A 13979-nucleotide genomic window follows, 5' to 3' on the forward strand; every position below is an offset into this window, starting at 1 on the left:
GTTTAGGTGTAAAAAATCCAGACCCATTGCTTCTAATTGCAGCACTTAGGAGCAATAGATCACATAGCAACATGGAGAAATCTTTAAAAACAACGTTCACTGAAAAATAAGAAACAATACAAGTGAATGCAGAGCCATCTACATCAATGGAAAATACATGCACACAAAAACAATAATACAAAGTCTGCCAGAACATATGCAAAAAAATACATATGGAACCCATTAAAATGGTTTTCCACGAGGAGGAATGGGAGTGGGGACAAAAATGCATAAAAAAATAAAACCAGAAAGGGGTTTTGCACAAAATGATGACGCTAGTGTGCCATGACCTAGGAGTCACATTGCCTCGGTCCTCTGTACTGCCTACTCCCCAAGGAATATCTGGACATCTTTAATATCAGAGTTTCACTGCCCTTCCAAGTTCAGACCTTAGGAGAGGAAAGGCCAGGTTAGGTGGGGCAAGGGTGGATGTGGTTGACTTCCACAGTATTATTCTCAGTTACTCTTCTCTTCTACTACTCATGACAACACCTCTGACTACCCCAGGATGAGCAGTGGACGGAAGTTAAGGGCAGAAAAAAGTCTTATTTAACGGTGTATAGCCATCATCTTGCAATGGGACCAGTAGTCCCATTGGACTGGTCACTGCCCAGATGCTGACTCTTCTCAGGAGAAGTTCCGTGTCCCTTATAAGACCTGTCTCTGAACATACATCTCAAAAAACTCACCATGATTTTTGAAAGTATAAAATGAAAGATAAAGGTTGCCTAAGCTCTAGCAACTATTGTTCAAGGAATAAAGAAGCAAACAAATTTAGAGCCTTTGACCTAGTTGCTTTTGATCTAATGGATTTTGATCTCATGGATTTTTGATCTAATGGATTTTGATCTAATGGATTTTTAGGAGAGCCAACATAAGCTGGCTATATAATAATGTAATGATAATAACCACAGTAACCATTTCATGACCACCTGCTATGATCCAAGTACCACAGGTCTCCTCTCATTCAGTACTCACACAACCTGTGATTCACAGATTCAGTGAATTCCCTTTTCATAGATGAAGAAACTGAGCCTACGAGAGGGCACAGAGTCAATATGCAACATTATCCATATTGAAATCTCATGGTTCTTATTTCAAAGCCACGTTCTTAGCCACTTCCCTTCGTGTACATAAACAGTGCACTTGGCAGAGAGTATGACCTAGTAGAAGTGATACTACCACCGCCCCCTGCCCCCCCCTTCCCCAGGGATGATGATCTGACAAGAAAATAATGGCTTGACTTCTTTAAGACGCCTCAATTTGCACAGCAATAAATGGAGATAATAACTGCCTATTTATCAGGTACAGTAATAAGAGATAAGACTAGTTTTGCCTCTTCATTTGACTGCAAACCAAGTAGCGAAGCCATGGCAGCCCATAAGTGTGGGCAGAAATAAGAAGCCACGTACATAAGGGGTGTGACTTATGTGGTGGCCCAACTGCACTTGCCTCACCTACACAAGGGTGTAATAACAGTATCTACCTACCTTCTAGGGTGGTTTTGAGGAGCCAGTGGATTAATATATGTAATGGATTTAGAAGAGTGCTTGACAAATAGCACTCAATAGCTACTATTAGTATTAAAGATAGAAACTTGGCCACCAAGGATCACCAAGGCCATAAATAGATGTAACCTCCAAGCAGAGACAGGGGAGAATCCCATGCTCACCTTGGCTTCCTCTCGGTAGGTACTCAGTTTGGAAGATGAGATAGCTACGACCTTGGCCAATAGAAAGCCCGGCTCAGGGGGGATATGACAGGAATGGAGAAATAAGATGTCAGGAAATAACAAGAGCCCCTCATTTTTACCATTTCTATGGTTAAGCACAGCATTTAGAGTATATCAACTTGGTCTTGTCTAATCTTTACAGTTCTCTGGGACAGGTATTATTAAGCGTCCCTCATCTAGCCTTCATTCCCTCCACTGTAAAAAGACAATGAAGAGGGGGGCGCCTGGGTGGCTCAGTTGGTTAACCGGCTGACTTCGGCTCAGGTCATGATTTCACGGTCCGTGAGTTCGAGTCCCGCGTTGGGCTCTGTGCTAACAGCTCAGAGCCTGGAGCCTGCTTCAAATTCTGTGTCTCCCTCTCTCTGACCCTCCCCCGTTCATGCTCTGTCTCTCTCTGTCTCAAAAATAAATAAACGTTTAAAAAAAATTAAAAAAAAAAAAAAAGACAATGAAGAGGGGTGAGGATTCATTCTGGGGCAATCTGACCCCAGAGCCCACCCTTCTAACCTCTGCCTTTGCTGCTTCTCAAGCATCTACCACTGAGACCAGATGTCAAGGTGGGGCGTCAACAGGGCTGGGGGGAGGGGCAGGGACTGAGACTCACTGTAATCACATTACCATCTGCAGGTTTATGGAAATACATTATAAGCCCTAAATACTTGGATTTGCCTTATTGAAAATTAGACTTGAAACCCTTGGTCACAAACATGGATGATACTTCATGAGAAATCTGAGTGAGCCTGTTGGCACAAGTGGTTTTGAAAATACACAACACCAAGCGATCTTTCACCCTCTGCTTAGAAAGAAAGGAAAGAGGTGAGAGAATATTTACCTGCCAGATTTTATAGCTTAGGTTAAATCTATACTTACCCTTTACTTTGATTATTTCCATCTTAGAGAACAATAAATTTCTAAGACTCTTAATAAAAAGCGCAATGAAATTCTGTAATAGTTCATTTTCATAATTCTCTTCCACGGGTTGTTGTAACCCTTCAAATATACTTTTATCATAGAAAACTATACGTGTCAAAATGTGGAGAACAGTGTTGATCCCCTCAAAGTTGTAAAGTACAACACACAAGGTTGGATTTTCTCACGAACCCTACGACAATTAACCTCCAGACCATAATTGCTTATGATAATTAACACAAATAAAATATTAAAACTGTGAAGTCTCTTCTTTCATTAAGAGAATATATGAGGGGCGCCTGGGTGGCGCTGAAGTGTCAGTTAAGCGTGCGACTTCGGCTCAGGTCATGATCTCACAGCTTGTGGGTTCGAGCCCAGCATCGGGCTCTGTACTGACAGCTTGCTCAGAGGCTGGACCTTGCTTTAGATTCTGTGTCTTCTTCTCTCTCTGCCCCTCCCCCGCTCGTGCTTTGTCTCTCAAAAATAAATAAAATTAAAATAACTAAAATTAAATTATAATTAAAAAAAATTTTAAAGAGAATATATGAAATAATTTCCTTCCTTATTTTTTCAAAGAGCATAGATACATGACGAGAACATTTGTCTTGAAGTACGCTTGAAACGCTTGTCTTGAAACACTCCTTGTGTTCTTGCAAAACCCATGCAGCAGAAAGCATATCTCCACCACGGGATAAAGCGCCTGCCCTGTTGATTTCAGAGTCGCCAGGCGCAAAAGAGACCACAGAAGCAGCTAGTGACTTGCAGACTGTACAAGGGATAAGGACCCCAATGGGCTGTCACTGGCTGTAGAAGAGAGGCAGTATGCTGTGTACAAGAGCAGTATTTCCCATTGTTCTGATACTTAGTTGGGAACCAAGACATCTTGTGGAAGGCACTGCACGTGTATCTATATCACAAGTGAGCGATGTGGAAAGAATACTGGGCAGAGTTTGTCAAATCTGCCATTTTTGGTTCCAAGAAAGATTGGATTTGCCTCCATGCTCCTTCCCAGGGCTAAAATCCTGCCTCTGCCCAACCCTTCGAACTAGAAAGAACGTTAATGATTATATGGGACTAGAATGTTTCCAACTGTGGGATGTTGTGTAATTCCTTTCACCCCTCTGGTGACGTGGCATTTAATAGGTGCTGACAGACTCATCTCCTAGCCCCTCCCCCTCTTCATCTGTAAAAAGAAGGATGGGAGACATGATATATGAAGTGATTTGCCAGTTTAAAGGTTCTGAACTTGGGTGCGATTCAAAAATGTTGTCAGAGTAGAAATGGAAACTGGGAGTTTGGCTCATTGTGAAATGGCAGGCTGGTCATTTGGGGCAAAAACCAGGTCATCCTATTACCAAGAAACCTTAGAATTTTCTCATCCCTTCCCTCTACCTCTCTCCTTCTCTACACCCCCCCTCCCACCTCAGTCTTTCTCCCTCTCTCCACTCAGTTTTAAATAAAGCCTGCTTAGAAATTTCTGTTGTACCAAATGCAGATTACTTGTAAATCCACTGGTGAGTTGATTAAAAACAAATATTCTGGAGAAAAGTCTTTTAAAAACAAATTGCTTTTAAAACCTAAATATCTGCACATCGCTAATAAACTCAGGGCACTTCACAGCTATTTTTCAATATCAAATACCCTCAGCACCTAATCCCAATGGTAACCAAGGAAAACAACCACTTCTCACCTTCCAGACAGGAGAGAGCAAAGCCCAGTAGTGTCTGCTCTATACTAAGCTGAATTCGCTTACAAAGTAGATCTGGAGCAAGGGGAGCTGCAAACCAACCCAGGAGAATGTGTGTCTTTGAACCAAATCATCTCCAAATGCCCTGGGAAGTGCTCACAGGCTTTGTTTGTGCTGCCAGAAGAGAGACTTTTCACAAAGGGGCTGTTTTTCAAAGAAAAACAAACGCTGCTATTTTAAACTTGGGGGTGGGAGATTGTATCTGGACCGTTTACACAAGCAAGTGCTGGCTGATTGACATCTAACCCCGGTGGTGTTTGGGCTCCAGCTTCCAAGGAAAGCAAAGGGACTTGTTTCTGATGGCTCTTGAAGTCACAGCAGATGAGCTCTCAGCAGTATTAGAACTTTGCAACGTAGGCAGAACGCTGTGTGGAAATCCTCAACAAAGACAAGCTAGTGATGTCTGCCACCCAAGTGGTCTTGGGGATTAAGGGGGTCAGAATGCTAGGGAAGCTTCTCGAGACTGGAGCACAGTCAGCAAACACAGGACTTAATGGACGTTAAAGCAGTGCTCTGTGTGTGTGTGTGTGTGTGTGTGTGTGTGTGTGTCTGTGTGTGTGTGAGTGTGTATGTGTGTGTGTGAGTGTGTGTCTGTGTGTGTCTGTGTATGTGTGTGTTGTCCCTATTACTGCTGAGAGGCCAGCCACTGAAGCCAGGCTACCTGGGTTCAAAACCTCACTCCACCGTGAGCTGGGCCAATAAACTCACCAAATTTCCTCATCTTTAAAACAGAGGCAGTAACAACAGTCCCTGCACCCCAGAAGGCTGTTGTCAGTGGTTGCTGGGCTGACACATACAGGGTGCCTTAGCAGTCTTGGTGCAGGGAACTTTCTCCAGCCACTCAGGCCTTGATGGAGCTCTGTTTCTCCTAGACGGCCCAAGGAACTCCCTACCAAATGGGAAAGTGTCTCTGACCCTTCCAAGTCCAATAAAAAAGCAGAGGCAGCAGTGTCGCTCTGCTCAAGGTGTTAGGCTTAAATAACACCAAACTGTCATCGCACCCTCTTCCAGTGTTTTCTATAGCATTATGAGTTTCATGACATTCAGGAGATGCAGCCAGCTGTGATCAGGAAGTCAGGACAGAGAAAGGTGAGCCCCTGAGGTGGTAAATTCTCCCCCAAAAGAACAGTTATTTTTAAAACACAGGCCTTAATCTTTCCAGGAAACCAAAACACAGCCAAACTCACTCAGCAGGGGGCCGGAATCACATTTCCCCTCCCCTGTCCAGAGTTGAAACTAACCAAAAATACTGCTATGACTGCCAGTGGTGACTGGAACTCAAAAAAAAAAAAAAAAAAAAAAAAAAAATCATTTTCCGTGTTCAGAATTTGAAAAATAGAGGATTGAAACACTGCAGCATTGAAAGAGAAGACAAAAGGGGGGGCGTTACCAGCTATCACTTGGGTCTTTCCTGCCTCAGCGTTGGTGTGAAAGAGATCCGGGATACTCGCCTTTCAGTAAGAATTAAGGAATCACCACCTTCAACAATGAATTCCGACACACCCTATGTCACTGAGCTCCCAGCCTAGATTTCCTTACGACTCAGCCAAACGGCTTTGCAGAGTTCAGCCAGTGGGGGAGGGGATGGGGAAGCAACCAACTTTCCACGCGTCTCACCACCACGGTTTTCAAAGGAGATAAAGAAAAGCCACTAACCTTGCCTCCTGTCCGGGAAGTGCACCGGGCCTGGCTGAGCTTGTGTCCCATAGCAAAGGGCCCCAAAGTTAAGGAGGTGAGCTACAACGGAGAGGTTTGCAAGCCAGCTCCTCTGGGCACATGGCATGATTCAGTTGTTGGGGAGAAGAAAAGTCGACGAGGTTTAGCTTTCAGCTCAAGAAATCAAGTCCTCGCCCGTGGCCGAGCAGGAAGATGCAGGGGTGCATGGTCCAGGAGTGGGACGGAGCGGCTGCGAAGCTACCCACGATCTCCTTTGGCTTTGTTAAGCAGAAAGGGGCTAGTTACCTTGATCCCCCTTCCCTCCTGAAAGGGGAGCGATTCGACTGGCAGCGCCCGCTTTCCGCGGGGCGTGGAACGGGTCAGGGCGGAGGGGGCAGCCCACCCAAGATCCCCACCCCTCCGCCTTCCGCGCTCGGCCTCGCAGCCAACTCCGCGCATCTTCCTCGGGCCTCCCACCCCCGCGCTCCTCCGGCCCCGCCCAGAGCCCTGCCGCGCGGGCCAAATAGGGGGAGACCCGGGAGAGCCGCCCTGGGCGGGACGGCGAGTGAGAGGCCCCCCAGGCCGGCCCTCCCTGGCTGAAATACAGGCCGAGAGTGCTGGGCGCCGAGCTGGGGCTCGGGGGACCCCACTCCCTCACCCTCCCCAGCTCAGTGCTGCCCTCTTGGCTGCCCTTCTCGGCTCCGTTTCCCAACTTTTCCTGACCTGGCTCTACCAAGACCCCTCGCTCAGCCAGACGTCTCTGGGATTCCCTTCCAAGGCAAGCTAAGACTTCCATTTTAAAAAGTAATGGGCAATTTCTCTCTTTGCCAAGTCACGCAGAGGGAAATGGCCTGAGCTAAGCTTCTAGTTCGACGCTTGACAAGTCCCTTCTTCGCCACAAAGACGTGACGAGACCAGATAATTATGAGCCACGCTGGGTCTGCAGGTCTCTGGTGCTCTTCTACTTTTATAACCCCACCTTTCCTAGCCCACCTCCACTCACCCGTAAGGAGAGTGGAGGAAATAAGCAAGCCGGAGACCATGTGAAGGTAGCGCTCCAGTTTACCTCCACAGGCTGCCCACGGAGGGGACATCCATTCAGAGGCTCAAGCTTTACATTACTGAGACAATGCTGCAAACCAGGGAGCTTGCCAGGCATCCTGAGAATTTACTGGAATAATCCAGCCAAGATTTCACACCTCTGGGCTGAAACAGGCCTCCTTACTCCATTCAGGAGGAATTCAGCTCCATACTGGTTCTCCATGGCTTCCAGCCAACCATATGTGTTCCTTGAGAAGCTGGGGAAACCGACTCATTCAACCTCTCGCAGGCCTGGGCAGGAACGTCAAAGCGGTGATCTAAGTGCAAGGTGGTCCTTGCAGGTTTGTGGTGGGCATGGATCCTTCAGACTGGATACATATGCGCCACGATATTGAATTAGTTTCCTATTATTCACGTTACAAATTCCCATAAACTTGGTGAGTTAAAACAGCACAAATTTAATATCATACAGTTGGAGGTCAGAAGTCTGAGATACGTCTTACTGGCTTAAAATCAAGGTGTAAGCACAGCTGCCTTCCTTTCTGGAGGCAGAGAAGAGTCATTTTCTTGCCTTTTTTATCTTCTAAGGCCACATTTCCCAGCTCCTTGCCCTCTTCCCCCATTTTCAAAGTCAGCACTGGCCTTTGAATCTCTTATAGGGCATCATCCTGACACTATCTCTTTTCCTTCCCTTTTCCATTTATAAGGACCCTTGTAATTACAATCTGGGCCCACCACCAAAACTTCGTATTCTGTCAGCCCTTCCAAACCTTTGTACCCAGTACCTTGGGTCTTCAGCCTAGTAAGGAGTGCGTATCTCCTGACCTCTCCATCTTTGGTTGTCCCATAATCTTTAAACATCTCTCTGCCGTTACCTCCTTTTCTGCCTATCCACAGCCTATGAGTCATCTCCTTAAATCATTTCTCACCAGCGCCTTCAACACCTCTTCCTCATCAAACTCTAACCTTGTTTTACCCTAACTGCCGATTTTCCCTGCTTTTTATTTCCAGGTGCTGTTGAGACTCACCTAACTGCACCAGTGGTGCAACTATCGATTCATGTCTCTAAATTCAGCACGTTTTCAACATGGCTCAGCACTATTCTAAGTTCCTCCTCCTTTTTCCAGAATTTACAAAATACCCCCAAAGCCTGGTGTTTCCTCTGGGTAGAGGGAAAAATTAATCCCACTCACCTTTTCCTCTACTCATTGGAAAAAGGTAACAAATGTTCTTGGTGACAAAGGGTGGTAGCAATAAAAAAAAAAGCCAACTACATTTCCTGATATGTCCACTATAAACACCAGACCTGTGAATCACTGCAGTCTCCAAAATATCCCCGAGCCAGCTGATGCAAATATACTACCATTGAAAAAAAGACTTTAAAAACATGAAAATCCAAGTGCTGAATAACAGCGAAGAACAGAAACAATAAAATAGACTACACACTGACTATACATCAAGCACTCTGCTAAACACTGTGTATCTGCATTACTTTATTTAATCTTTACAAAAACCTATTAGGCAGGTACTATTACTATCCTTCATTTATAGTTGAGAAAACACTGAAAGGCTATACAACTTGCCTAGGATCACATCAGTACAAAGAGAAAAACCAGGATAAAGTAGTGAGGTTCAGAAAAAAAGAAAAGATTCAGTCAAGCCACCCAACAGAATCAAACACAAATCCATCTTACTAAAGACCCCTTGTGATGCTGTCATTCACAAAGAGTGGAAGGACTAAGAACACTGATATACAGACAATCTACAGACATCACCATAGCATCTCAGGTAGTGGTTTAGTTCTTTATGGCGAAGTATTTTCTGTACAAAAATGCAAATTGTGACAAAAGATATGAGATGCTTCACAAAAAGCTCCCTCTGTTTCATGAGCAAAGAAGGCTTTGGAAGTTCATACTTTCCAACTAAGCCTATAGAAGCACAAGGGATAGCTGACATTCAGGGACTGTTAGTCCCTGCATTTTTCAGAGCTGTCATTAACACTAGAAAGGCAAAAGAAACTGACTTCGACCAAAATCAAAACCAAAACCAAAACAACCCGGACTTTGCCCCAAGAATCACAAATGGGCATGTCATAAAAATAGACTTTCCATCTGTTAATCCTGCCTGAGTACCACAACCACTACCTCGTAGTAAAAATCAGTGTATCACGCTTTATAGTTGGCAAGCTGCTGTTCCTAAGTCAACCCAAAGGATGGAGAGAAGAGTCTTCCTCTGAGGTTTTCAAGAGTAGTCGGATCTTACCTCTACTTGAAAGTGGAAACAAAACATTGTTTTCAAAAGTCATACATTTCAATATTGTTGTCACATATACTACTTTATTTACTTTTTTAAAGTTTTTATTTAAATTCCAGTTAATTTGCACACAGTGCAATATTAGTTTCAGATGTACAATATAGTGATTCAACACCTTCGTACATCACCCGGTGCACATCACAAGTGCATTCCTTAATCCCCATCACTCATTTCACCTATTCTCCCACCCACCTTCCCTCTGGTAACCATCAATTCATTCTTTATAGTTAGGAAAGAGTGTGTTTCTTGGCTTGCCTCTCTCTCTCTTTCTTTTTTTCTCCTTTGCTCATTTGTTTTGTTTCTTAAATTCCACATATGAGTGAAATCACATGGTATTTGTCTTTCTCTGACTGACTTATTATTTCAGTTAACATAATACTCTCTAGTTCCATCCATGTCATTACAAATGATAAGATTCATTCTTTTTTGTGGTTGAGTAATATTCCATTGTGTGTGTATGTGTGTATGTGTGCACACACACACACATGCACACATACACACATATACATATACATATACATATACATATACATATACAAATACATATACATACCACATCTTCTTTATCCATTCATCAGTTGTTGGACACTTGGGTTATTTCCATAATTTGGCTACTGTAGATAATGCTGGTATAAACATTGGGGTGCATACATCCCTTTGAATTAGTATTTTTTGTGTCCTTGGGTAAGTATCTAGTAATGCCATTGCTGGGTCATAGGGTAGTTTTGTACTATTTTCTTTTAAACCTTTCTCCAGTCTTAAAAGAATATGGAGCTAAGTATTTGTAACTCTTAGAAGTGTAAGTTCACTTTTATTCTTCCACCCAGTTGTATCCAATATGTAGGTGGATGGGTAATCAACACTGCCTACTCCATACACTCAACCCCCAGAGAGTTTGCCTTCCTGGCTCAATCTGAAGATTCTGGAATCTATGCATTGTAGATTTTGTAAAGTTACCTGGATTTGTATCAAGTGGGTTCCATTTTGGACCATTCTTCTAATGTAATTAATCAACTTAATTAAATAAACAATGTCATGGCAATGCCCCTTTGAAAGCCATGGCTGAGAAGGCTATGGATCCCTGATTAATGAAATATACTATTGGCTGAAAGAAAACAGCATATTTCAGAAAAAAATGTGTAGCACTTAAATCAAAATGTTGCAGTAAACTGAAACTAATTTCAGTTTGTAGATCATCTTAAGCCTAATCAAAATGAAATATAACAAGATTTTACTGGGTTAATGGAGGGAGATTCATATGGGAGGTCTGCCAGAGGGACTCCAAGTTGTGTGAGGGGGTCAGGGAGCAGCCTATTACAAAGGTGTCAGAGCCTCAGCAATGTAAAATCGTTATCCATGTAAGACAGCTGCTCACTGCATGGTATCAGAACCTGAGCAGAGTGAGGAGGGCATCCACCTGAGAGGGAATGTCCCAGAAGGGTGCTGAAATACTGGCAGGGTAAGAAAGGGTGGGGTGGTGGTGGAAGCGGATGGTGGTGACTGGAGATCCGTTACATACAGGGAAATTCATTAAATAAGTAAACACAGCAAGGATAATGGGAGTCAAGTTTCTCACTGCCAGTGAAGAGAATTACCAATATGAAAAGAGAGAGAGAGGGAGAGAGAGAAGTAGAATAAACTCTATGTTGGACTACAACTGAAGGTAATTGGTATGAACCCAAAGTTGCTGATGACTGTATAGATGCATACAGAAATAAATATATAAATAGGCCTAAGAACTAGGACTTCTTAGAGAAATGACTGGATTTAGAACTAGGGCTTGAGAGATAGAAGATAAGCCAGAAGCATTTTATTGCTGAAAAACAAAAACAAAAACAAAAACAAAAACTCAAAGAAAGATGAGAGCTTGTCAAAAGGAGAGAGGAGTTAACATGAAAAGGCACCCACTGGCCAAGTCTAGGGAAGTTTAAGCAAAAACATATAATAGTAATAAATCTTACAATAAGATAAGAATCAATGAATCCATATTGATACAAATAGATAAATGATAGATAAATAGATAAACGATGAAGAACGGGAACTTTATACAACTTTATACAATTTTAAATTATCTCCTCCCAAATATTTATTAAATATAAAGGCAAAAAGAGTACTTTAGAGTGAACAAGGCTTGCAAATATCCCTTTAATCAAGTAAACAAAGAAAACAAAATCAGTAGTGTGGATAATCAAAACTATGTGCTACCTGATAGGCTCCAATAAGAACACCATCACTCTGTGAAATATCTGGCAAAGATACATAGTCTGACTCTAATCATGAGAACACATCAGACAACCTAAGTTGAGGCACCTCAGCTCACTCAATAACTGCTGGTGGTTTTTTTTTAATCTGCAAAAGGCTAAGAAAGTCAAAGGAAAACTAAAAACCTGTCCCAGATTGAAGGAGACCTAAGAGATATGACAACTAAATGCAACACTTAATTCTAAATAAGGTCCTTTTGTCACAAAAGACACTGTTGGAATAATTAGTGAAGCTTGAAAGGAGACAAAGAATGTAGTGTTAGTATTGTATCTCTTAATTTCCCGGTTGTGACGGTGTGACTTATGTAGAACACTGACCTTGTTTGTTGGAGATACACATGAAAGTGGAGGTGAGGGGCATCTAGTTGACAATTTACTCTCAAATGATTCAGAACATAAAATGTTCTCTTTAACCCCACTTCCAACTTTCATGTAAGTTTGTGGTTGTTTCTAAATAAAAAAACATAAACGTAACAATTTGTTCTTATTCTGTAAAATAATTTAACACTTGATGAAGAAAGATGCTATCGGATTGGAAATTAGAGAAGCCTAATAATGAGAAGTGAGTAGCCAACTGAGTGCCCGTGCATGGTGGTCTCTGAGTAACCATGTTGGCAACTTCAGAGGTTACCATTATCAGATTGGCCCTGTGTTAGTCCACGTGGGCACCAGTCCCTTTCTGTCATTCTGCCTTAAAAATTAAATCTGGGGGCGCCTGGGTGGCGCAGTCGGTTAAGCGTCCGACTTCAGCCAGGTCACGATCTCGCGGTCCGTGAGTTCGAGCCCCGCGTCAGGCTCTGGGCTGACGGCTCGGAGCCTGGAGCCTGTTTCAGATTCTGTGTCTCCCTCTCTCTCTGCCCCTCCCCCGTTCATGCTCTGTCTCTCTCTGTCCCAAAAATTAAAAAAAAAAAAAAATTAAATCTGAATTAAAGAATGGTGTGCCCATTGTTCCCAAGAAAAGGAAGAAATTAGGGATGGGATGTATCAGGGAATATTTGAGCACTACTGTGTTAGCAAAAAAAGAATACTCCGTGTGTTCATTCAACAAATATTTGTTGACTGTTTCTGTGTCTAGGCATTGGGGGTATAACAACAAATAAAATAGTCAGAGAATCTTTCCTCGTGTTTTCATACGCCCTGGCTTGAGCCAGGGGGAAAGAGAACAAACAAGTAAATATATAATATGTAAGACAGTGGTAAGAGCGGTGGGAACAAAAACAGGCTAAGGAGGACTGAAGTATTGAGAGGAGTGGGTTCATCTTTTATATAAGAGGGTCAAGAGTGGCCTCCACTAAGATAATTTTAAGGAAGGAATTAAGAATCTGGACAAAATAAGTATCTGGAAGAAGAGCACTCCAGTCCAAGGAGACAGTAATAGGAAAGATCCTATTGGGGAAAGACCTTATTGGGAATAAATAGGAATATGCTTAAAGAGCTCAAGAAGAAGCAAAATGTTTGTCAAGTGTGTGGACAAGGGGGGAGTGGTGATGGAGAGGGGGAGGGAAGGTCACAAGGCCCTTAGAGACCACAGGAAGACTTTGGATTTTACCCTGAGCAAGTAAAGAAGCCATGGTGGGTGGGGAGTTGAATACAGGATACAGAAGTGACACGAAATGACTTAGGATTTATAGGGTGTCCTGGGCTGCTGTAGAGAGGGAAAGGGAGGAGTATAGAGAGCAGTTAGGAAGCCACTGAATTAACTCAGGTATCAGATAATGATGGGTTACATCATGTGGTAGCAAAAGACATGGTGAAAATCTATCAGATTCTGGATTTATTTTGCAAGTAAAAACAAGACTTTCTAATAAATTGGATGTGTGGTGTAAGGAAAAAAAAAAAGAACTCAAGGAGCGTTTCAAGGTTTAGAGTTGCCAATAATTGAGATGGGGAAGATGGAAGGTAGAATAGAATTGGTGGGGGTGGGGGAAATCAAAAGTTCAGTTTGAAACATGTTAAGATATCTCTTAGATATCTGAAAGGAAAAGGCAAATAGGCTAATGGATATACAAGTCTTGAGTTCAGAGAGAGGTTCAGGATGACGTTATGCATTCAGAAGTCATCATAGGTATTTGGATGATATTGACAGCCTTGAATGGAATGAAAGTATCTATTATGAGAATGTAGCAGAGAAGAAAACAAATGTGAAGCTTGTACTCTGGGTATTGTAGACTAAATATCTGTGTCTTCCCCCAGACACACACACACACACACACACACACACACACACACATGTTGAAATCCTAAACCCCAATGTGATGGCATAGGAAGGTGGGGTCTTTGG

General features: G+C 42.9%; 1 protein-coding gene across 1 annotated transcript in view; it reads right to left on the reverse strand.

Moving 5' to 3' along the window:
* Nucleotides 1-6650, reverse strand: part of ADAMTS12 (ADAM metallopeptidase with thrombospondin type 1 motif 12) — a 344768-nt gene extending 338118 nt beyond the window's left edge. The window contains exon 1 of the mRNA XM_058716861.1: nt 6084-6650. Within this exon, the coding sequence (XP_058572844.1) occupies nt 6084-6210 (127 nt within the window). The 5' untranslated portion in view covers nt 6211-6650. The remainder of the gene's footprint in view (nt 1-6083) is intronic.
* Between the last annotated feature and the right edge of the window lie 7329 nt (nt 6651-13979).

Source organism: Neofelis nebulosa, chromosome 1 (genome assembly GCF_028018385.1).
Source record: "Neofelis nebulosa isolate mNeoNeb1 chromosome 1, mNeoNeb1.pri, whole genome shotgun sequence".
In the NCBI taxonomy this organism is placed as follows: domain Eukaryota; kingdom Metazoa; phylum Chordata; class Mammalia; order Carnivora; family Felidae; genus Neofelis; species Neofelis nebulosa.